This window comes from Thalassophryne amazonica, chromosome 8, assembly GCF_902500255.1.
Source record: "Thalassophryne amazonica chromosome 8, fThaAma1.1, whole genome shotgun sequence".
Classification (NCBI taxonomy): domain Eukaryota; kingdom Metazoa; phylum Chordata; class Actinopteri; order Batrachoidiformes; family Batrachoididae; genus Thalassophryne; species Thalassophryne amazonica.
Window position 1 is genome coordinate 114660132 of NC_047110.1, and position 26162 is coordinate 114686293.

General features: G+C 37.3%; 1 protein-coding gene and 1 long non-coding RNA gene across 2 annotated transcripts; both read left to right on the forward strand.

Annotated features, from left to right (window-relative positions):
• The first annotated feature begins 1144 nt into the window (after nucleotides 1-1144).
• LOC117516360 (troponin I, fast skeletal muscle-like) lies at nucleotides 1145-10064 on the forward strand. Its single transcript, XM_034177324.1, has 7 exons — nucleotides 1145-1263; nucleotides 2488-2520; nucleotides 4235-4271; nucleotides 5203-5331; nucleotides 6378-6467; nucleotides 7793-7966; nucleotides 9847-10064. The coding sequence occupies exons 2-7, from the start codon at nucleotides 2513-2515 to the stop codon at nucleotides 9922-9924; spliced, it is 516 nt and encodes a 171-aa protein (XP_034033215.1). The 5' UTR covers nucleotides 1145-1263; nucleotides 2488-2512; the 3' UTR covers nucleotides 9925-10064.
• Nucleotides 10065-11863: 1799 nt separating this feature from the next.
• Nucleotides 11864-24875, forward strand: LOC117516362. The gene is made up of 3 exons (XR_004562374.1): nucleotides 11864-12290; nucleotides 12674-12857; nucleotides 24708-24875. It is a non-coding gene; the product is annotated as an uncharacterized LOC117516362 (long non-coding RNA).
• Nucleotides 24876-26162: the final 1287 nt, after the last annotated feature.

The following is a 26162-nucleotide window of genomic DNA, read 5'->3' on the forward strand; positions in this document are numbered from 1 at the left end:
AAACATTAAATCATCATATTTTAAAGTATTCTCTTTCTTTTCTTTCTTATTTTTTCGTTGCATCTTGGGGTTTTTTTTTGGCTGATGGTGGGAGGGGGATGCCCCCCCCCCCCCGATACACCCTGTGGAATAAAAGACTAATAATTTTTAAAAAAAACGTCAGCTGCGTTCCTTTTTACGTTCTCCTTGACAGGAAGTGGACGCTGTGAGGCGGAAAGCCTTCTTGAGCGGTAACGTTACCCACGTGTTGACGTCTTGTCTGGTGGAGTTGCCATCGTGACCAGAGACCAGAGAGCACCGCGTGGAGCCAGAGAACCATCTGGAACCCATTCTGAGGTTAGATCGACGTCTTGCACTGATATTTTTAGAGGCAGAAATTTAAGCTGCTTAAACACTTTTTTTTTAGAACAATATTAAAATGTGACATCAGAGTTGCTCTGCTGCTTTGTGTCCCGTGGAGTCGGTTTCTCTTCACATGAGTCTCAAACTTTCTCCAGACCCCCAGAAAAGAGTTTTATTTATTTATTTATTCTTTTTGAGAGGAAATACCTTTTTTAATTCATACTATTAATACATCATCATTTTATATAGATAAATAAGATAAATAACAGGTATGTCAGATGTTTTATGTTTATGTGAAGGATTATAAGATTCATTACAGGAGAATACCTTAAAAATACACAGAAATACTGCAGCACCAAACATCTTTTAAATGACACAAACGTCTTTTTAATGACACAAATGTCTTTTTAATGACACCAATGTCTTTTTATGACACAAATGTACAACACCATTTCACAGTTTTCCTTGAAGATTCTTTGGTTGAAACTAATCAGTTTGTTTGGAAAAAGTTGTTGTTTGACTGGATGAGAAGTTTAAATTTTTAATGACTCAGTTAGTGTAAAACCTTGTAAAATGGAGTGAAGTCAGTTGTGAGTAATTGAATCCAGTGAAGCTTTGGACTCACTGGTTCTGGTGAACTTTGTAGAATTTGGACCCCTGATGATTTTATAGCGACCGTATCACCATCCTCTTCCTCCCTTTTATAGTTGAGTCTTAAAACGATCGCGGCCCCTCCTCGAGCTGGTTTACGGTCTGAACTTGGCAGGCTGTGATGATATTTCAGGCGCCAGCCAGCCCATTGGTCTGAGGATTTTCCATAATCAGGATCCGAGCCCTCATATATATCAACCCAGAACCTGTTCTTGCCACAGCTGCCGTCACTGCCGCCCTCCTCTTCCTCACGTTCTCGTCCCGTCGTAGGTGAGCGCTCGTTTTGCTTTTCTCCTCGCTGCCTGCCTGAACACAGCCTGTAAGTGGATCTGACGCTGCTTTTGGACTTTAAGTCTTTTTGTTAAAGTGTTAAGATGATGGGGGTCGTGGCCTCGGGGTTTGTTAATCGCCGGAGGGAAACGTGACCCGGGCAGGTTACGGCGAGGCGGGAAGTGAGTGTGAACCTTGAACCACGAATCTCATCTCACTCACAGACTGGTTCATGAAACATTTGACTTTTCAAGAGTTTACTTTCAACTAAAATTCATATTTATGGGAATAATTTTAAAACAAAGAAATTCAGGGCATAAAAAATTCTCAACATGTTCTTAGAGTTCATTTTAGTTAAAGTTAAAAGTTTACACTGTAAAAAAAAAAATCAATAACTACACTCACCATGTTTGGATTTATTTAATTCATGTTTTGGTGTTTTGAATAAATTAGTGTCTGACTGTTAATTAAATCAGTTTCGTGATAATAAAAATGTAACTTTTTGTGTATGTTGTTATATATTTATTTATAGAATTTTTTTGTATTTTAAAGGACTTTTTGACATCTGATTTTTAAAAAAGTGTTACACTTATTATTTGTCGTATGTGTGGAACGAAGTGAAATAATGGCAAAGATTTTACGCTGAATTTCAAACTTTTATCATAGTTTTTTAAGTAAAGTCTTATTTAGAATTTTTTCTGCTGATAAGGAAGGTTAAAAACATATTTTGTAATATTACCATGATTTATTTTTATTTCTGCAACATTTAGATGAATAAAAATATAAAGTAATGTTTTTGATCAAATCTGTTTACGTATTGATTTCTAAATATTAATACATGAATAAAATAAAGGTTTCTGTTATTTCTAAATTGACGGCTCACTGCACTGTAAAAACAAAATTGTTGATTTCTTTTTGTTTTGGTTTTTTCTTCCTTGTTGCTGTGAGTATTGGCAGCTAACGTGCTAACGCTGCACATTTTTGTCCAGAAATGGAGTTGAAGTGTTAATTCTCGCAGGAGATTGGGTGTTGAACACCTGTAAAGGAGATTACGGCCGCCGGCCTCCGAGCGGTGACATTTGACCCCAGCGCTCCAAACTTAGAGCTGTTGGCGCGCATCAAACACACTCGAACAGATCGCGTTACATCTGAGCGTTGCGATGACATCGGAGCTCTGACAAGCCTTTAAGTTAACATCTGTTTTATTTCCTTCTCTTTAAACAGGCTGTGACACACACAACCCACCAACATGTCTGAGTAAGTGTCACCTACTGATTACTGATGATGGTCAATAATGGAAGAAATATGTCTTTAATATGAGAAAAAATATATTAAATCTTAAAATATTGAAGGCCTTTAAAAAGTGCAGTTAAAGTTGAACGTAAACAAACTAATCAGAGAACAATAACATGTATGTATGTCAGGAAGCATTTACAAAATAAAGTGTTACACAAAGAAGGGAGGAAGACAAAACCACCTGGAAGGAAAAGAAAGAAGAGTGTGATTAAAGGAGGAGAAGAAAGAGGGTTTATTTCTTGACACTAAAATGCTTTTGTGTCTGAAGTTGTTTTTTCTGTCTGTTGAAGTTGTTTTTTTTCCTCTGTTGAAGTTGTTTATTTGTTTTTTGTGTCTGTTGAAGCTTTTTTCTGTCTGTTGAAGTTGTTTTTTTCCTCTATTGAAGTTGTTTTTTCTGTCTGTTGTTTATTTGTTTTTTTGTGTCTGTTGAAGTTGTTTTTTTCCTCTATTGAAGTTGTTTTTTCTGTCTGTTGTTTATTTGTTTTTTGTGTCTGTTGAAGTTATTTGTTTTTTTGTGTCTGTTGAAGTTTTTTTTCTGTCTGTTGAAGTTATTTGTTTTTTTGTGTCTGTTGAAGTTTTTTTCTGTCTGTTGAAGTTATTTGTTTTTTGTGTCTGTTGAAGTTTTTTTCTGTCTGTTGAAGTTATTTGTTTTTTTGTGTCTGTTGAAGTTGTTTTTTTTCCTCTATTGAAGTTGTTTTTTCTGTCTGTTGTTTATTTGTTTTTTGTGTCTGTTGAAGTTATTGTTTTTTTTGTGTCTGTTGAAGTTTTTTTCTGTCTGTTGAAGTTATTTGTTTTTTTGTGTCTGTTGAAGTTTTTTTCTGTCTGTTGAAGTTATTTGTTTTTTGTGTCTGTTGAAGTTTTTTTCTGTCTGTTGAAGTTATTTGTTTTTTGTGTCTGTTGAAGTTTTTTTCTGTCTGTTGAAGTTATTTGTTTTTTGTGTCTGTTGAAGTTGTTTTTTTCCTCTATTGAAGTTGTTTTTTCTGTCTGTTGTTTATTTGTTTTTTCTGTCTGTTGAAGTTATTTGTTTTTTTGTGTCTGTTGAAGTTTTTTTGTGTCTGTTGAAGTTATTTGTTTTTTTGTGTCTGTTGAAGTTGTTTTTTTCCTCTATTGAAGTTGTTTTTTCTGTCTGTTGTTTATTTGTTTTTTGTGTCTGTTGAAGTTATTTGTTTTTTTGTGTCTGTTGAAGTTTTTTTCTGTCTGTTGAAGTTATTGTTTTTTTGTGTCGGTTGAAGTTTTTTTCTGTCTGTTGAAGTTATTTGTTTTTTGTGTCTGTTGAAGTTTTTTTCTGTCTGTTGAAGTTATTTGTTTTTTGTGTCTGTTGAAGTTTTTTTCTGTCTGTTGAAGTTTGTTTTTTTGTGTCTGTTGAAGTTTTTTTCTGTCTGTTGAAGTTATTTGTTTTTTTGTGTCTGTTGAAGTTTTTTTCTGTCTGTTGAAGTTATTTGTTTTTTCTGTCTGCTGAAGTTGTTTGTTTTTTCCTCTGTTGAAGTTGTTTTTTTCTGTCTTTTGAAGTTATTTGTTGTTTTTTTCTGTCTGTTGAAGTTGTTTGTTTATTTTTTCTGTCTGTAGAGGTTGTTTATTTGTTTTTATTTCTGTTGAATGGGTTTGTTTTTTCCTTCTGTTGAAGTTTATTTGTTTTTTTTCTGTCTGCTAAAGTTGTTTGTTATTCTGCTCACAGGAAGAAGATGACTTCGAGCCGCAGGCATCATCTGAAGGTACACGAAGGCTTTGAGACGTGTTTCACAAACTCAAAGGAAATTAAGTGTTTTTTTAGGCCTGATTTGTGTCTTTATGATGTCACTTTTCTTCTGTTTGTTGACTTATTTCAAGAAAGAAACAAATAATTACAAGTCAGTACTTGTAGAAGAGCTGAAGTTTGGACACACAGCAGATTTCATCATCTCAAAAGGAACGCACTTTGACTGCTGTTTATGAATGAATTACATAAACATTTCAAATTCTTTTATTCTGAATAGATCTTTTATTTTTGATTGTGGTTCATGCTGACATTTGACCAGTGGCGTGTCCAGATTGTTTAAACTGGGGTGGATCTAGGGGGCTCTACTGTATGCAGGGATGACTTGAAGTATGAACACACACACATGGACACACGTCACGCTATTCATTCATTCATTAAAACAAAACCTCACATCCAGGTTTCAGAGTGATGATGAAAACACCTCTCTCTGAGCGGGGTCAGAGGTCACTGAGCCACAAACCCAAAATGACGAGTGGCGCCTCGTCACCTACAACTGACAGTTTCTTGTCAGTTCAAGTTAAGTCCCGCCTCTCACTGGCAAGATAGCCAATCATAGTTTACAGCAGTGGAGTGGTATCTGAGAGCAGCCAATCAGTTTCCAGATGCGGCATGTGCCGCCCCCTGTCAGTCCTTCTGTCTGTCCCACCGTCCATTCCTCTGTCTGTCTGTCTGTCCGTCCCTCCGTGTGTCACTCAGTCCTTCTGTCTGTTGGTTTATTCTGTGAACAGTCGACTCTTTTCTTTCAGGTTGTAGTTTTTTTTCCTCAGTGCACTGACCGATTCATTCTTAAATGTCCCTTGTTCATCCTGGTCCTTATGGTCATTGATCTAGAACCTTCTGAATGTCTTTCCACGTGACATGTCTCCTCTTTGTATGCTTTTCTGCAGAGTTTGATGCTGCAGATCGCCTTTGGTTGGATGGAGAATGAGAAAAAGGAAATTGCAGCCGCCAAGGAAGCCTACATGTCTGAGAAATGCCCCGCCCCCAATATGAGTGGAAACCACGCTGCCCTGATGGTGAGAAATATGATCTAATAAATAATTGAGCCTTATGCTACAGATTGGTGTGTGTGATGGTTCAACTCCTTGTTGATGGCACCACTTGGCTAACTTCAGTTCCCGCCCCTTTTGTGAGACCTTAAAGATAAAATTTGATTTGGTTATTCCTCTTGTGATCTTCACTCATCACTTCATCATCTTCAACCACTTATCTGGGATTGGGTCACGGGGGAAACGACTCTTGCAGGGAACCACAGACTTCCCTTTCTCATGCCACATGGAAAAGTGGAGTTGTTGAAGATCTTTATTGTGATTTTCCAATAAAACATAAATTCTCAAATTCTGTGACAGTGCTTTGTGAAAATAACATAAAATAAAGTGGTGCTGTGCTCTTGTTTTGAGTGATTTAAAGGTTTTTATTGAAGGTTAAAGCTCAGATTTGAAAGAGGTGAACATCTGTCAGTAGCAATATGGTTTCATGCTGAGAAAGAACACTACAGATCCAATGTTTGCTCTGAGAATACTGATGGAGAAGTATAGAGTAGTTGTTGTGTGTTTGTGGATTTAGAGAAAGCTTATGACACGGTGCCAAGAGAAGAGTTGTGGTATTGTTTGAGTAAGTCTGGAGAATGTGAGGGTGGTGCAGGGCATGTACAAGGACAGTGCAACAGTGGTGAGTTGCGCAGTAGGAATGACAGACTCATTCAAGGTGGAGGTGGGAGTACACCAGGGATCAGCTCTAAGTCCTTTCTTGTTCACAGTGGTGATGGACAGGTTGACTGATGAGATCAGACAGGAGTCTCCATGGACTATGATGTTTGCAGATGACATTGCGATCTGTAGTGAGAGTAGACAGCAGGTTGAGTCTAGTCTGGAGAGGTGGAGATATGCTCTGGAGAAAAGGGGAATGAAAGGAGTAAGACTGAATACATGTGTGTGACAGGGTTAGCTAGAGACGGATGATCTGTTGTGGTGCCGCCTAACAGGAACAGCTGAAAGAGGGCTGAAGGATGATGTCACCAGTGAAAGTTCTGAGTGGAGTGAAAATTTTGTTGTTCTTTCAGGAAACCTGCAAAGCACTCCATGCGCTCATCGACAAAGTGGACGAGGAGCGGTACGACCTCGAGGCCAAAGTGGGCAAAGCTGACAAAGAGGTAGGTACAGAGACAAGGACCGAAGTGTGTGTCTGCATGTTTTCAGTTCTGCACTGCCACTAGGGGCAGTAACACTTGTTACCTGTTATATCAGACCCATAAAATAAAATTCGACAAATTACACTGGTCAACACGATTTTTCTTGCATGGAGTTTTTTAAGGGATTTTGGGTAATTTGGGGGTGTTGAATCTGAATCTGTTGTTAGTTTTTTGCCAATCACATCACGTTTTTGAGACATGAAAACATATTTCTCATATCATTGAAGTAAAAGCTGCACTCTCACACACTCTTCAGCGCCATAAACGATATTACGACTCATTCACATTTCGTGAAGCTGGTTTAAACCTGGTTTGAAGCTGCTTTTGTGCGCAATCAGTGGTGTCAAACTCGTGAGTGAATCAGCAACTTTTGCATAATCCATCAATACAGATCATGCAGATTGCAAAAACAACATGATGGGATCGAGGAAATCTGAGCTCAGATTCAGACTCAGCACCACAAAATGACCCAAAATCAGTTGTCAAAGTCCATGTAAGAAATTTTGCTGTTGTTGTTGACTGGTGTTATACTGGTGTCTGGGAAAACTGGACTTTACATGTACAGTACCTTAGAAACCAGACCTAATGTTTAGGGGAAGCTGCAGGGGGCGCTGTTTCACCAGAAAAAATAAACGGTTCGGACACCAGGTGAAGCAGGTGGTTTGGCCGCTGATTAAAAAGACTCAGTCTAAAACAGCATGTCTGCTCATGTCATTTACAGTCTGGATCGTTCATTCACTGAACAGGCATAGCTCCGCCCACTCACATGACCAAATCATGTTTATGGTCATGGTTTGAACATTATCTTAATTGTGTAACAGAAAGATCAGCTATTAAGCTTAAAAATGCAAATATTTCGATAAATTTGATTCAACTTACACATTTAAGTGGATTACTGCCACCAAGTGAACTGACGTCTGATTCAGCAGACTGACGGAGATAAAAGACCAATGAGAGATTAGACCACATTAGAAATAAGAAATTAGAAATTATCCTCAGTAATTTATTTGTATGTGTATTTTACATGTATGATTTTTTAATTAAAATAAAACCAAACCAATAACCCTTTAAAATTTATTTTCATTGTTCAAATCTGTGGAAGAGGATTCTAGAACCAGATTTAGTCTGAGCATGCTGCACACAGACACTAGAATTCTTCACTTTATTGATTGTGTAATACTGCAATACTACAGCTGTACTACACCAGAACCAGTTGAAGATGTAGTGTTCGGCACCACACAGCCACCGTGGGAAGATTTGACTTTTACGTGCTTGGTGACCCTCAGATCGATGAGTTGAAGATCAAAGTGATCGACCTGGCCGGAGTGAAGAAACCTGCTCTGAGGAAGGTCCGCATGTCGGCCGACGCCATGCTGAAGGCTCTGCTGGGCTCCAAACACACGGTCAACATGGACCTGAGGGCCAACCTGAAGCAAGTCAAGAAGGAGGTGAAAGAGGAGGTGAGTGGCCCCTAAAAACCCTTTTGGCTCTGGATCCAGTTTGGGTCTGGATCTCTGCCTGATGTGTTCTCGTAGCGTCTTTCATAGTGGCACCGTCATGAGCACTTCCTGTCCTTCCTCCAGCTTTGGGGTTTTGTTCAGTTAAATTTTTGTGTTCTGGAATAAATTGCTTGAAATTCTTCGGATATTAGATTTGTGATTCATATTCAGTTCTGTGCAGTGCAGTGGTGCCTCCTAGTGTTGAGATTAAGTAACTACTGGCACTGATATTTCATAGATATGAATATATGTATATATATTTTGTGTGGTGTTTGTTTTCTTTTTTTTTTTTTTTTTTTTTTTTTTTTGCCTTTAAATAATAATTGACAGTGACATTTTGTTTGGTGTTTTTGAGATTTGTGGGGTTTTTTATTTTTATTTTTTAATAATTCACAGTTATTTTGTGCAATGTTTGGTAGAGTTACATGTTTTTTAATTACATTTTTATTTTTAAATAACAATACTCAGTGATATTTTGTACATTGTTTGGTAGAGTTCCATGTTTTTTTATTATTTTATTATTTTTTAAGTAATAATTTTGCAGTAATATTTTGTGCATTGTTTGATCGAGTTACATGTTTTTAAATTAATTTTTAAATAATACTACTTCACAGTGATATTTTGTACATTGTTTGGTAGAGCTCCATGTTTTTAAAAAAAAAATGTTTTTATATATAATCATTTGCAGTGATATTTTGTATATTGTTTGGTAGAGTACCATGTTTTTAATTTTTTTTTAAATTTTTTTAATAATTTGCAGTGATATTTTGTGCATTGTTTGGAAGAGTTACATGTTTTTTAAGTTTTTTTTTATAATAATTCTCAGTGATATTTCGTATATTGTTAGGTAGAGTTACATGTTTTTAAATATTTTATTATAATAATACTTCACAGTGATATTTTGTACATTGTTTGGTAGAGTTCCATGTTTTTTTTTAAATATATTTAATTTTTTAAATAATAATTTGCAGTGATACTTTGTATATAGTTTGGTAGAGTTCCATGTTTTTAATTTTTTAAATAATAATTTACAGTGATATTTTGTGCATTGTTTGGTAGAGTTACATGTTTTTAAATAAATTTTTAAAATAACAATACTCAGTGATATTTTGTACATTGTTTGGTAGAGTTCCATGTTTTTGTTTTTTGTTTTTTTATTATAATAATTTGCAGTAATATTTTTGTGCATTGTTTGGTAGAGTTGCAGATTTTTAAATACATTTTTAAAATAATAATAAAATAAAATAAAATAATAATAAAATAAGTGATATTTTGTATATTGTTTGGTAGAGTTACATGTTTTTAAATGTATTTTTTAAATAATATTTCACAGTGATATTTTGTACATTGTTTGGTAGAGTTACACGTTTTTAAATAATATTTTTTATAATAATACTTCACAGTGATATTTTGTACATTGTTTGGTAGAGTTCCATGTTTTTTTTAAATATATTGTTTATTTTTTAAATAATAATTTGCAGTGATATTTTGTATATTGTTTGGTAGAGTTCCATGTTTTTTTATTTTTTAAATAATAATTTGTAGTGATATTGTGTGCATTGTTTGGTAGAGTTACATGTTTCTTTTATTAATTTTTTATAATAATTCTCAGTGATATTTTATATATTGTTTGGTAGAGTTACATGTTTTTTTTTTTATAATTTTTTAATAATAATTTGCAGTGATATTTTGTGCATTGTTTGGTAGAGTTCCATGTTTTTTAAATTATTATTTTTTTTATTTTTTAAATAATAATTTACAGTGATATTTTGTGTGATATCTGGGAGAGTTCTGTGTTTTGTGACTTTCTCTCCGTCTCTCTCTCTCTGTCTCTCTCTCAGCCTGCAGATGCTGTCGGCGACTGGCGTAAGAACATCGAGGACAAAGCTGACAGAAAGAAGATGTTTGAGTCATCCTAAAAAATTCTGCTCTGCTCTTGTAGCTTGTCTGAGCTCTTTGCACTTTTTATGGAATTTCTGGGATTTTTCATGGAATTAAGACACTTTTTATTTCATTAAATCTGTCAGTTTCACATTGTTTTTTTTGTTGTTGTTTTTTTGTTTTTAATTTGTGTATTTGACTCGTAACAGTTTACTGTGTTCACTTTGACGTCTTCCTGCTCTCCATTTTTTAAATAAATGTTTTATTTCTTATGTTTTGTGTGGTGAGATATTTTGTCTTTCACTCACTGAGACACGAGCAGCGACGCATCCTCAGGCTTTTTTAAATCTCCAAAACATGTTTGGAACCTTAAAACTTCACTGATTTAGATCTCATTGTTTTTTTAGTTATGTTATGTACTTTTATTACATTTTGTTCATTCTATAAAAATATCACTATTGTTGTTTAAATTTTTATATCATCTATGTTTTTAATCTTTATATTTTCAGTGTTTTAACAGTTTTTGTGAAGCAGTTTGTAAATTTGTTTACTTTTTCAGAAATATCTTGACTATGAAAATAAGATTTAACTGTAATTAAAACACTTAAAACTCAGCAAAGCAGTTTTGCACAAAACATGCACAATAGAGTTACTGAATTTTTTTTGTATAATTTCTAAGTCTTTGAGGAGGTTGTGTTTTGTACTCGTCAGTGAGAGACGCACAAAATATTCTCAAAATTAAAGTGTTCAGGAAGCCGTGAAAAGTGAATATCTGTTATGCTGGACAGGCAGTGGTGTGCAAAAGTTTTAGGCATATTGCAAGTCGCAATTATAAAAGATGTGAAAAAAAAAATTGCATGCTACCAGAAAATCCAATTTAAACTATCCAAACATTCAAACAAACCCATTTTAAAAGTAAAAAAAACAAAACAAAAACAAATAAATAAGCTTTATTTAAAAATATTGGATACTTCATACTTTTCACTATAAATTTTTTTAGGGACATTAAATGTGCCTGAAACTTTTGCACAGTAGTGAATAAAGTGAAACAAAAAGACTGCAGGTTGACCACATGATTGACAGAAGAGGTTTGTGTTTCTAGTTTAAAGATGTTTTAACACGTCAGGATAAATTCTGTTTAAACCAGTTAACAAAGACAAAAGAAAAAAAAAAGAATCGCTGAACTCATTACAGTTCTATTTTTTGTCATGATAAAGTCTACGAAGATGTTTTCACAGTAAAAAAAAAACTTTAAAAAAATTTTAAAACCACTTGAATTACTTTTCCGCTGTAAACTCAACAATTGCCAGTGACAAAAACACATGAATAATTAAAGATTGTATGCTGATAATGAAAAATAATTTTATCATAGAAAGTGAGTTATAATTTATTAGGCTTTAATGTTTGTGTAATTTGAGGTAGTTTAACAACAGTTTAAAAAGAATTAATTATCGATGTTAAATTCCAGCATCACTTATCTTATTGTTTGTATTCATATCTTTTCTGAACTGAATTTGCTCAGATATTTTACATTTCTTTTAAAAAAAAAACCTCTCCCCCTGAATCACGTATTTCTCAAATTTCTTTTTCACAAAATAGTTTGGTTATTATTAATTTTAGATATAGTTTATGAGTAAAAAGTCTTAAATTTCTTCAACATAATTTACTGGTTCTGATTGGTCTGGTCTGATCTGGTTCTTATTGAGTTTTATGTTTACTGTTAAGTACATTTATACAAATATATATATATATATATATATATATATATATATATATATATATATATATATATATATATATATATATAGATATATATATATATATATATATATATATATATATATATATATATATATATATATAAAAAAACAGCAAAACCTTTTTGTGCTTTTATTAAAAATCAGGGCTAAAACTAATTATTCTTCATATATCGATTTTTTATATTAAATTACAGGTGCCTTTGTTTTATAAGTATAGCCACTGATGGCTATATTAATATTACCAAATGTTTACATGTTTCACTTTAATTAGGATAAATAAATATCTGCTCACAGATCAATGAAATTTGACATTCTGATTGTAATTTATGTCTTCAGTACTCACTGACAGATCACATAACATCTGATTATTTGAAAATAAACCCATAACATTATGATTTCCAGTGGATTTCACTTAATGCAGGTGGACCATTAGCACCCCGAGCAGGTAAGCTTCATTTATTTTAATGATTGTTTATTGTTAAGTTAGTCCTGACTGGACCAACCCTGAATTCCAGGGCGATTTGGTTCTTGGACTTTTAGCAGAACTCTGGTTTATTTCTGTCTCTTTTTTGTGTATTTTCAGTTTCTGTGTTTGGAATCTGACATAAAGTGAAGAATGACAAATAAAACTTCAGACATTAAAGGTACGGAGGTAAAGAATGTGTGTGAAGATAATGTGAGTCAGTGTCAGGTCATAAAATTGACCTCTGAGGAGGTCAGGAGGAGATTCAGTACCTCAGCGTGAAGACGAAAAGGACGTCACTATGACCAGAATATTTTATTGAATCTGGATTTTGTTTGCCTGCTCATCTAGAGTCACAGGATGGAATTTTAAAAAAGTTACAGAAAATTACTGAGTTTTAGTTAGTTTTAGTTATTACATTTATTCATTAATATAGATATTGTGTCAAAATGTTTGTTTGAGCTCTAAGAGTTGTCTTGGAGCATCCCGATGTTTCTGGAGTAATCGTGTCATTTTCACAGCGATAACTGATCCACAGCAACTCTGTTCCCTGTTCGCTCTCAGATTCAAACCAAGCAAGGACTGAGGATGACCTTGGACCATTTACGAGGCCAACAGTAAATAAATGAAGGTATTTCAGGACCATGTCCATAAAGAGGGACATCCAAACCCCCGACCAAGCCCATAACAGCCAGGACAGATTTGACTTTTCAGTCAGCCGGGCTCCGTCCTCATCATCATGGCCAAGGTGAGGAACTCCTTCAGCTTTTATTTAACACCAAAACTTCACTGGATTTTTTTCTCATGTTTGATTGGACAAACTGTTCATGAATGTAATGATTTTGAATTAATTTTGAACAAATGAATAATAAACATCTCATGGTCAATAAGAAATAAAGAATGGGGGATTTTAATTCGACATCCAAATGTAGGACAGGACTCCTCTAAAGTTCTTCAGAATGTTCAAAATTCCATGTATTTTTTTTCTTTTTTTTACAAAAACAATCTAAAACAAGCTTGTATTTTCTGCTTTTGTAAGACTTTAAAAATCTTTTTATTTATCCAGTTGAGTAAAACAGAATCAATCAATAAATAAAATTCATGCAAAGGTTTTCAGTTCTCTTCAGGTCCACCTTTGACTTTTGGTTTCTCAGTTGGTCGGTCAAATGACCTTTGAGTGAAAAGTGATCAGATTACTGCTGACAGAGACACCAGTCAGGACCTGAGACCAAAACCAGATCAGAGTCACACGTCTCACTGAACAATCAAATTAAACTTCAGCCCATCAACCAGCTGCCTGAGGGTGAGCTGTCCGTGGTGCTGATCCACACTGAACCCACCTTCAGGTTCCCTTATTTATTACATCAGATTGGCGCGGGTACACCATAACTGATGGTGGTCACCTGCTGACTTTATTTAGTGTGTATGGTGGCTATAAAGTGTTTTTATATATAGAGTAAGCAGGGCCATAAGTATTCGGACAGTGGTGGAATCTTTGTAATGTTGCAAAATCACCATGGAGCTGAAGTGAAAAACAAATCAAGATGCTCCTGTAGGTTTAATGCAGAGTTTAAATAATTCACAGAGCTAACATATCTGGCATTGAGGCATTCATCATGAAGGCCCAGCTCCAATGGGTTGGACATATGGTCCGGATGGACGACACGTGACTTCCGAATGGTTTTCTTCTCTGAGTTGCACTAGAAAGTCTGGACGACCTCTTAAGCACTACAAAGACTGCCTAAAGGCATCTCTTGGGGCCTGTGGCATACCCGATAATGGGTGAGAACCATTTGCCACTGACCGCAGTGCCTGGCGACTTGCCATCTACAAGGGGGTTAAGACCTTTGAAGAAAAGCGCGTGCAGGAACTGGACCGAACACGCCAGGCCCACAAAGAGAGAAGACCTGACCCAACAGCTGATTTGTCTGCCCAAAGTTGGGACGCATCTGTGCGTCTGCTTTTGGGCTGCGTTCTCACCTTCGGCGTCACTGACGTCTTTGTCAATACGACGGTCTTCCATGATGATGATTGATTCTAATAATTCACAGAGTTATGAAATAACACGCTAACTTAGCTGTTTTATGAAGTTACTCTGTTATCTGAGGCCATAAGTAATTGGACAAACTAAATATAAGGATGATTTTAATATAATAAATACACACAGTGTGGTACTGTGTGGTTAATCTGTCTGGAGGAGGCAGTTCTCAAAAACTCAGTGACTGTGCAAGTACAAAACTACTGAGGGAAGCCACCAAGACACTCAGACATTTCTGAAAGAATTATAGGCTTCTGGGCTGTGATTGGAGAAAATGTGCATCATGCACTTTTTGTCTTTTGCATCATCATTTATACAGCTTCATGGTGGGTTTTCTTGAAAAGGGGTGAATTTTCAGCGACAGTTTGCAAAAAGGCACATGGGAACCCTAAGCCTAGATTTGACCCTCAGTACATTATCTAGTATGTATGTATGTATAACCAAAACCTCAGCTGGATGTTCTGTCTGTTCTTTTATTGCAGCTTTAGTGTCCCATTTTGTCATGCATTTCGTTTAGATTTGGCCTCGTTATGGCGTTGTGTTTCTCCCTGTTGTTGCTAGCTTGTTAGCTGAGTGTAGTGATGAGTGCAAGTTGTGTTCAGGAAGCAGCCAAACTTGAGTTTGAACCACAACCAGTGGTAATTTCCAGCCATTTATTCAGCATCTGCTAACCATCTACAACTTAGCAGATGCTCGTGAGGACAGGTGCTTCCATAAACCATCCAACAGGGGGCGCCACATCTACATGATATGACATAGTGGGCTTTTTAAAATCAGTCTAGTGCATCAAAGTTCAGCAGAAGCATTCAGGTTTGTCCCGTAGACTGTATCTATCCTGGGCCAAGCTTGCGTGATGTCACCTGTAGGCTTTCTAAACAGACCCGGAACAGCTCATTTGACGTCAGTATCTGGCGTTGACATATTGAGAGCCCCTCTGCACTGATTCAAGATGAACTCATTAATGCATAAAGGGGCAAAATGTGGGTGTCTCAGTGTCTGATGAAAGCCGCCTGAACACGCCCCTCTCTTCGAATCTGAGCCAGCTAAGCTAATAGGCTAACCAGGGTTTAGGTGTTTATTAAATAATATTTTTGGTGACTGTGTGGTGGTTCTCCTAATGATTTACTTTGGTGTGGGCATTAAAAATTATGAGCCGCTTATTTCTTTGTAATTGTGCATCAAAGGCTCCTAATGGATCAGGCTGCAACAGCTGCTAAAAGTGCTAACACATTAGCATACAACATTAAATGAGAGGAGGGTTTCACTCATCACAAATACTGCAGCCGGGACGTCTTAGGTGATCCACTAGGACGTTTCACCGTACAACAAGCTGTATTATTCCAATAATAATAAAATAAAATAAAATAATAAAATACTCCAAACAGACAGACACAACAGCGAGCAGCATTACTGAGCAGGTAATGAGCTAAAGATGCGACGAGCAGCGTTGCCAACTCCTCAGTAAGAAAAGTAGCTATTGGCTGTCCTAGAAGTCGCTAGAAGTAGCTAAATGATGTCATCATCCAATTAGCATATTATTTGCATAGTATGACCATAACAGATGCTGTACAAAAAAAACATGGGAGAGATCATTGAATACATTATCAACGTTGTTATATTGTTTGGTAAATTCCATATTCATGAATGCAGAGTATTGAAAAGGAATTTACAGACTTCTGGCTGAATTTGAAGAATATATAAGCAGTATTAAGCTTATAGATTCTCCCAAATGTCATAAAACTTTCACGCTCTATAAGGATTTTTTTTTTTAAATAAAAAGAGAATTAATGTTAAAGAATCCCTTTTGTTATTGTACAATTAATTTTTTTTCTATCTCTTTCTATTTATAATGATAATACTGTGACTGTTATTGTGGCATTGTCCTTTGTTTGTTTACTGTTAATGTATTTGTTGAAATTACATTAAAAAACTGTTAAAAACTGTGGGAGAGATAAAAAAAAAAGTGAGTAAGACACCTTAATATTTAGAACTACAAAAAAAAAAAAAAATAACTTGATTCTTGGTTTGTTTGTTAATTTTGCCATTAAAATGGCTATTGCTCCTCAAAATAACTTGTCAAAGTCTGGAGACTAATTAGTCACAGCGCAGCAAATGAGGTAAGTAGGCTGACTGAGTCTGAGCCAGGTTAGCTATCCCTCCGCTCAGTGCTTTGCAATAGGGCTTTGTGGCTTTGCAGCTGCAGCGGACTGAGTGGAGGCGGGGGGACCCGCGGGGGGGCTGCTGCTCAGTGACAGCAGCGACTAGATCAATACGTGCTTTCACTTTTGAGTCGCCAAACACCTGAAAAGTCTCCAGTGGCGCCAGGAACAATAGCTAGAGTTGTCGCTAGTCACTTGTGAGAAAATAAGTCGTCAAGAGGGTTTGGAAAGTCGCCACATTTAGTTAGAAAGTCACGAAGTTGGCAACACTGGCAACGAGAGTCAAGATGCTAGACTCAGCTGCTGTCACTCAAAGCACACCACACCCACAATTATACAGAAATTTATGGCTTAAAACATCTTAAACTAAGAACGATAATCCGTTAGGACATTTGTCCACAACAAGAAGACAGATTATTCCAGGTGTTTGCCATAAAATTCTCTAAACAAACACCATTTCCACGACCAGCCACATCAGGCCAACAACGAGCTAAAGACGAGACGTGGAGATGCTCCACTCAGCAGCTGTCACTCAAAGTGACCACACCCCTAAATTTACAGAACTTTATGTCTTAAAACATAGAAAAAAAAACATCCTGTACAGTCATCATGGAGGAAACTATCCAGAGTCCAAATCTGTTTTTATTCCAGGCTGTTAACATATTTATTTCTGCTCTAAAGTTGGACATTTTAACATGGACTCCTATGAGAATGCGCTCTGTTTTGGAGTCAACCTCAAGTGGCCAGTCAAGGAACTGCACCTTTTTCTTCTTCTGGTAGGGCTTCATTTCAGACCATCAAAATCTCGCTTGGTTTGTCCTCAGAATGCATAACTCACTCACTCACTCACTCACCCACTCACCTATATTTTTGCTGTCCTGGCGTTACATTGTTAGCAGCACATGTAACATGTATAATACAGATTGTGATTCTGTGCTGCGTCTGAATGAATCGTATAAATGAGCACATTAATCTACGACCTTTTTATAGTTTTTTTTTTTCATTTGAAATGCTTTTTGGAAACTTCTTTGGTGAATGTTCTTCTGATAGAATGTGGAATCAATGTAGCTTTAAGACACTTTTGGAAAGCAGTTTGTGGGTCAGACACAGTGTGTAATAATGAATGAACATCTGCACGCCGCGAGGAACGCAGCACGCCTCAAAGACCATCAGCTGCTGTTCAGGCGTGTCAAAACACCTCATCAGAAATGTCGCTGCTGACCTTTAACCCTGAGCCACAGTTACTGTGGCACAAGTTCTTTTTCACATTCAACATCTTCAGCTTCAGTTACACAAATCGGATCAGAATGCTTCACACTGAAACAAAAAAGAACCTTCATCGAGACGCTTCTGCATTTACTCAAGTTAAAGATGTGTCATTTCATAAAGTTCAAGGTCACTGGGTCAAAGTTCAAGGTCACTGGGGTCAAGGGTCAGGTTTCCATCACCGAACATTCATAAGTTGAGTAAAAGTCTAAACGTCTATGCAGATGGTCATTTTGAGTTTTGTATTCTCGGGGTTCATGTCCTAATTGAGCCCCTTGAACCCGTGTGTGCGGCTGTTTGGGACTCATTTATCCTGATAACGACACATTTAGAACGAGTCTACTTTGTTTCTGTCATATTTCGGTCCTGATTGTCTTTTTGTGATCATCAACAGTCTCTGAAGACAAACAGAAACAAAGATGTCTGAGTGAGTCTGACTTCAATAATCTCAAACACTCTCACACACGTTTTTGGACATGTGGACATCTTGACTTTAGGTTTTAGTCCATTTATCAATTTAAATAGAAGCATGACTTTCATCAGAGCTTCTTCAGCAAAGTTTGACTGGAACATTATGAGAATTCACAGCTGACTGTCTGGTTCTAAGACTTGGACTCTAACCAGTGACCCCAGGTGAGGACGGGATGTCTTTGGTCCCAGGTCTCTGTGGAGGATCTTTGGGTCTCGCTGGAATGACTTTGTGTCCAATGAACATTTACAGTAGTGTTCAGAATAATAGTAGTGCTATGTGACTAAAAAGATTAATCCAGGTTTTGAGTATATTTCTTATTGTTACATGGGAAACAAGGTACCAGTAGATTCAGTAGATTCTCACAAATCCAACAAGACCAAGCATTCATGATATGCACACTCTTAAGGCTATGAAATTGGACTATTAGTAAAAACAAAGTAGAAAAGGGGGTGTTCATAATAATAGTAGCATCTGCTGTTGACGCTACAAACTCAAAACTGTTATGTTCAAACTGCTTTTTTAGCAATCCTGTGAATCACTAAACTAGTATTTAGTTGTATAAACACAGTTTTTCATGATTTCTTCACATCTGTGAGGCATTAATTTTGTTGGTTTGGAACCAAGATTTTGCTGGTTTACTAGTGTGCTTGGGGTCATTGTCTTGTTGAAACACCCATTTGAATATCATAATATCAAGCATATCATGAATGCTTGGTCTTGTTGGATTTGTGAGAATCTACTGAATCTACTGGTACCTTGTTTCCCATGTAGCAATAAGAAATATACTCAAAACCTGGATTAATCTTTTTAGTCACATAGCACTACTATTATTCTGAACACTACTGTATGTAGTGAGACTCATGAGGAGGATCACTGACACTGTGAGGGAACATTTAGTCCATGTGGTGAGTTTCTCTGGACATGATCCAGGACACAGTTGTCTCAATGTTGAGGACCCCAGAGACTGTAGGTCAGGGACACGCCCACATGTCACCTGGCCAAGGACATGGCCATGTTCCCACTCAGCACCGTAATCACAGTAATCAACAGTGTAATTACAGTAATCATCACAGCAATTACAGTAATCAAGAGTAATTACAGTAGTCACCACAGTAATCGTAATAGAGTAATTATAGTAATTACACAGCAATTACAGTAATAATTAGAGTAATCACAGTAATAAACACAGTAATCATCACAGTAGTCACAATAATCATCACAGTAATCAGTAATCAGAGTAATTATAGTAATTACACAGTAATTACAGTAATCAACAGTGTAATTACAGTAATCATCTGAGTAATCACAGTAATCATCACAGCAATTGCAGTAGTCATTAGAGTAATAACAGTAATCATCACAGTAATCACAGTAATCAACAGAGTAATTATAGTAATCATCACAGAAATCATCACAGGAATCAACAGAGTAAATACGGTAATCACCAGAGCAATCACAGTAATCATCACAGCAATTGCAGTAGTCATTAGAGTAATAACAGTAATCATCCCAGTAATCACAATAATCAACAGAGTAATTATAGTGTTCACCACAGAAATCATCACAGTAATCAACAGAGTAAATACGGTAATCACCATAGTAATCACAGTAATCATCAGAGTGATCACAGTTATCACAGTAATTACAGTAATCAACAGAGCAATCACAATAATCATCACAGCAATTGCAGTAATCAACAGTGATCACAATAATCATTGCAGTAATCACAGTAATCAACAGAGTAATTATAGTAATCATCACAGTAATCAACAGAGTAAAAACAGTAATCATCAGAATAATCACAGTCATCATCACTGTAATCATCAGAGTAATCACAGTTATCACAGTAATCATCAGGGTAATTACAGTCATCATCACTGTAATCATCAGAGTAATCACAGTTATCACAGTAATCAACAGAGTAAATACAGTAATCATTAAAGTAATCACAGTAACATCACAGTAATCACAGTAATCATCAGAGTAATCACAGTCATCATCAATGTAATCATCAGAGTAATCACAGTTATCATCACAGTAATCATCAGAGTAATCACAGTTATCATCACAGTAATCAACCGAGTAAATACAGTAATCATCAGAGTAATCACAGTAATCATCAGAGTAATCACATTCATCATCACAGTAATCATCAGAGTAATTACAGTCATCATCACTGTACTCTTCAGAGTAATTACAGTTATCACAGTAATCATCAGAGTAATCACAGTAATCATCAGAGTAATCACAGTCATCATCAGAGTAATCACAGTCATCATCACAGTAATCATCAGAGTAATCACAGTCATCATCACAGTAATCATCAGAGTAATTACAGTCACCATCACTGTAATCATCAGAGTAATCACAGTTATCACTGTAATCATCAGAGTAATCACAGTCACCATCACTGTAATCATCAGAGTCATCACAGTTATCATCACAGTAATCATCAGAGTAATCACAGTAATCATCAGAGTAATCACAGTCATCATCAGAGTAATCACAGTCATCATCACAGTAATCATCAGAGTAATCACAGTCATCATCACAGTAATCATCAGAGTAATTACAGTCACCATCACTGTAATCATCAGAGTAATCACAGTTATCACTGTAATCATCAGAGTAATCACAGTCACCATCACTGTAATCATCAGAGTCATCACAGTTATCATCACAGTAATCATCAGAGTAATTACAGTCATCATCACTGTAATCATCAGAGTAATTACAGTAATCAACAGAGTAATTACAGTAATCATCACAGTAATTACAGTAATCAACAGTCAACAGCGTTATAATTTTTGTCAAAAGCATTTCCTTTCAGACATTAATGGCATGAATGTCACTCCGTAACTCTGAGCTCAGCCGGCTGCACATCAGCATCAATGTAATGTAATTGTAATTTATTGTTTGTATTGCAGTGTTTGGAAAGAGGTGTCATTTGATTTAAAAAGGTGATTTGCTTTGAAGTTATTAATTCTGGCTGGACTCTAACTTGACTCAGCGGAGAGTGGCGTAGCGTTTGGAGCTGCGCCGCGGAGGACGGAACGGAGGACGATTTTCGTTTCTTACCTCCAGCAATACCAGAGGCCCAGTTAGTGACTTTAATCCACACAAAAGTGACTCACAATTGACATCTTTAAATGGCTTGAGAGGGGTTACGAAGCGGATATGCTGCTTCTGAAAAGCAGCGAAGCAATGAACCAATGAAGCAGTGCTTTGTTGATTCATTGCTTCAAGAACAGCTGTTGCAGAAGCAGTTGATTACAGACCCTCTGCAGGGTCTGTAATCAGTCTGTGGGGTCTGCAGTAATCAAACACAGTAGTTACAGTAATAAAACAGTAATTTAATTACAGTAATCATCATAGTAAATACAGTATTCAACAGAGTAATCAACACAGTAATCAATAAATCAATCAACATTGATTGATTTTGTCCTTTCCAGCAGCCATACTGTGTCCAAAGGGTTTTACAGTAAAATCAAAGTGTAAAATTCAGGAGAATAAAAGTAAACATACAGTATAATGATCCAGGACAAAGTGAACAGGATGTGAGTGGACCCCTGCCTGGTCACTTGGATCTCCAGCTACCTCACCGACAGGCTGCAGTATGTCAGGCTGAGGGACATCATGTCTGACACTGTGATCAGCACCGGAGCACCCCAGGGCACGGTGCTGGCCCCTCTTCTCTTCACCCTGTACACCTCTGACTTCTGCTACAATTCTGAGCTGTGTCACATCTAGGAATGGGTATCGAAAACCGGTTCCTTTCGGGTATCGTTAAGAAACGATTTGATCCACCGACATCAATAACCTTTTTGCTTAACAATTCCCTTATCAGTCCTTCAGAGTGGCTGTTGTTTTTGGGGGTGTTTGTCAGGAAAATCTCTACGTTGATCCCAGTTAGTGACTTTAATCCACACAAAAGTGACTCACGATTTCACATATTCAGGGATGAAAGTGGTGAAAAACAAAGAAAGCTGAAACCCAAAATTACCCCCAACACCACCTGCATGAAAATGTTTGAATTCTAGAAGCTCTGAAATACAATTTGGGACTATTCCAGACAATAAACTGGAGTGAGTGCAGCATCCATTTAGTGAGAAAAAATACAACTTTCCTTATTCAAATTCATTCCAGTAGTATTCTGCTCTTACTAGGATGCAGCAGTTTTCTAGTTTGGCAGATAGTTCTGGAGGAAATCACTGAAGAAATTAACACACTGAAAATATGGTTTGACTGAAACAAACTGTCATTAAACTTAAATAAAACAGGGATGAAGTGGAGGTGTGAGAGTCACTAGGTGTTCACAGGAAACACTTATTTATTTCTATATGTATGTATTTATTTTCATTGTTAGTTGGTTTGATCTTTTCTTTTGTTTTGTTTCATCAGGTTCTTTTCGTCTCTTTCTCTAAAATTGTATTGTTGCTATTATTATTAATATATGAACAAAAATACATTTAAAAAAATTACAATTTGACTTTTACAACAACAAATGCTGACCCATTAATTATTATACAGAAAAGAAATGCACACAAACATGCTGAGATGTGAACAGCTTAATGCTAACTTTAACATTGAAAATGCCATAGACATGCTAACGCGTTAGCATCGGTCCCGTTTATAAGTTATAAAATACATCTATCAACTGTTTCAGAAGACCATAACAGGTCGATTTAACATAAAAAAGGTAAATATTACTCACAGACGTGCTCTGTAGGATTTTAGCTGGGAAAAATTAAGATAAAGCGAAATAAAACAAAGAATCACGAAGCAGCAGAACGAAGCACTGCTTCATTGATTCAAGGTTCAAAGTAAAGCCGCGCTACAGAAATGGTCGATTACAGACTCGCTGCAGGGTCTGCAATCAATGTAGGGAAATGATCATATTCCTGACAAACACCCCTAAAACTAACGGCCACTCTGAAGGCCCGATAAGGGAATCATTAAGCAAAAAGGCTGTTGATGTCGGTGGATCGAATCATTTCTTAACGATACCCGAAAAGAACCGGTTCCTGATACCCATCCCGATTGTAGACCACAGGTGCAGGTATGGACGCCAGTGAGGCTGCTGACAGCCCCAGTGGTGGAACACCGGAATTACTGGTGGCCGCGTCTGATGTAGACTGAGGATTCAGTCAGCTGACATTTATGTGCTTACTGACAACATGAAAGAGTCCCGGCGTTTACCTAGCTCACTAAACCTGGACCTAAGCGCAGTGAGCTGGTCTTCCTCCTGTGAGCCTGCTGTGTCCATTGCTGGCCAGATTGATCTGACAGGCGGGTTGGTCCAAGACGGTTGGACACAAATGCAAGGCTCACACAAACAAAAGACTTTGGCGGTGTGGATAGCAGAGGTTGTACACAAGTAGGCAGTCCAAAAAACACAACAGTACAAAAATCACCAGGCTTTGGTGAGGTTGTTCAAACAGGCAGGAGGTCCTAAACACAACAAGGCAGGCAGAACTGTGGAACATGTGATAGAGAGCTGGAGAGAAGGCACAAGGTGCATCAATCTGGCGAGGAGCAAATGCACCCAGTGATCTTACAAGTATATAACCCAGGTGATGAGCTGCAAATTATGAACGGGTGTGTGTGGAAAGCACCAGAACAAAGGCGTGGCCAGAGAGAGAGAAACGCCCACCACCAAGAACCCAGGGACAGACAAGAGAGATCGAGGCTGAAAAACCCAGCAAAAGAATAAGCCACACAGAAAACCAATGAAACAATGAAAACAACAAAACAGATAAAAAAAACAAAACAAAACAAAAAACAGACAAGCAAACCAAAATTCAAACCCTGACATAAGTGAGGAGAGTTCAGATCTCAGGTTGGACGCTGCCTCCTGCTGTAGTTATTTATTATTTCTACTGTCTAATTGTAGTTTGATTTAAAATGGGTTTGGTGTATCTGAAACTGAATGGTTTCTACTTAATATTCATTCATTCATTTCCTCTTGCTTCTCTGGTCCGGGTCACAGTGGCACCCCACCTGGGTGACGTGTTTTTCATTCTGTGTGTGTGTGTGTGTGTGTGTGTGTATGTGTGTGCGCGCGCGCGCGTGTGTGCGTTTCCTTTTTCACCTGAGCTTGTACGGGTGGCACCGGCTGATTGGTCCAGCAATGGCGGCTCCAGCTTTTAAAGGAGGGCTGAACCCTCCATCAAAGTTTCCACCTTCTTCCGGCTCCCAACAGATGATTTTTTTTTTTTTACTCTTGTAACTTTTAGAACCATTTAGTTTTTGTAAAGCAGCCCAGCCTTTTTCTTGAGAAGTCATTTTATTTTTGACAACATTTTCTCCCGTTTCTTCCCTGGGAGTTGGTTTTTTTTTGTGGTGGTTTTATTTTAATAACTAAGAGCAGGTGTGTGGTACATTGTTTTGTTTATTTTTCTCACCCTGAAGTCTTTTGTTTAAGAAGAATAAATTTGTTATATTGTGTCCTGGTGGTTGGTCCTCCTTGGCAGTGAGGAAAGACGGGGAGTCACCTTCATGCTGTGCCGTAGTTCAGCCCTAGGCCAGGGTGTGACCGCCCCTACTTCCCAAATAAATTCTCAGACTGTCCCTGAGGTTTTCCTCTGGCGTTGTAGACATGTGTGATGTGAAGTCCTGGCGCTGGTCTGGGTTTGGGCTTTGAGCTGCTGATGCTGTTTGCAGATCATGGATCTGAAGCTGAAGGTCGTTGACCTGGCTGGAGTGAAGAAACCCACCCTGAAGAAGGTCCGCATGTTGGCCGACGCCATGCTGAAGGCTCTGCTGGGCTCCAAGGACACGGTCAAACTGGGCCTGAGGGCCAACCTGAAGCAGGTCAAGAAAGAGGTGAAAGAGGAGGTGAGGATCAGCTCCACACTGATGTGGGCACGGCGGTGGGCATCTGCTCTGTGTGGCTTTGTGACCTTTGTGTGTTCCACAGCCTGCTGAGGCCGTCGGCGACTGGCGGAAGAACATTGAGGACAAAGCGGACCACAAGAAGATGTTTAATGCTTCTTAAAGACTCACAGCTCTGTTGATATGATGTTGATGGCTGCACCGTTTTCTGTGTGGGAACAGTTTGTTACAAAAAATCTTCTTTGTTTTTGGGGAAAAGTCCAGACTCTGACACTTTTTTCCCTGATGATGTTTGGAGGTTTAGACATGGATCTGTTTTTGGAGGTGATGTCGGGCAGGACACAGACTGCAGCTCCAGTTCTCGTTGAAGGTCGTCTGATATCTTCACTGGGATCAGGGATTTCTCACATGTTCAATTTAGGCAGAACACAAATCGAGAAAGTGTCAGATTTTAGATTAAAAAAAAGTGAATTTTAAATCGTTCTCACACTGAACCACCAGATGTCAGCAGAGAGCTTCTCTACCCCCCCCCCCCCCCCGCCCTTTTTACCTGCTTGAACATTTGAGACAGTTGATTTAAAAATACATTTCTTTCTGAATATTGACGGCTTTGATCGACTTTTCCGTCGTCGTCATTCTCTCAAAAGATGCTGCAGTTTCATGAAGTTCCACAAAAGGTAAATAATCTTTTTTTGAAATGACAGTTTTACTTCTTTGTCAGTATCTTTAATATTTATATTTTCTGATTTATATTTCAGTCTAAATTCTAGAAGGTGAACCATCTGAGTAACATTTCCAGAGTTGTTATTCTTGAGAAAGATCTCTGATTGTTGTCATATCCTGTGTCAGTCTTTGTGATGTCATAAGGTCTGTTTTGGGAAAAGAAAAGGAAAAGAACAAAATCGTGTCTCAGATCCAGATTTTCCTCCGGGTTGAGGAGCTGCTATCAGCTTTTCACATTGCTGCCCACTGGGAGGCGCTACTGAGCCATAAAACCCGCACCTGCCTACCTGGAACCAGTTTTTAACCAGAACAGTGGCTGAAATGAACTCTGGGGAAAAGGTGAGAAATCTGCAGCATTGTGAATACTATGAGCATGTGAAAATACTACATGTACATGGACGCGTCTGCTTTATGGTTTTCTTTTATACACATTACTGACTGAAAATATTTTCCTCCCACATTTGTGTGCTTTTGTTGTGTCACTGTGTGTTTTTGCCATTCATTGTCTTGTTCAAGGGCACTTCAGCACTCACCATCAGGAGTTAAACCCACCAAGCTTTT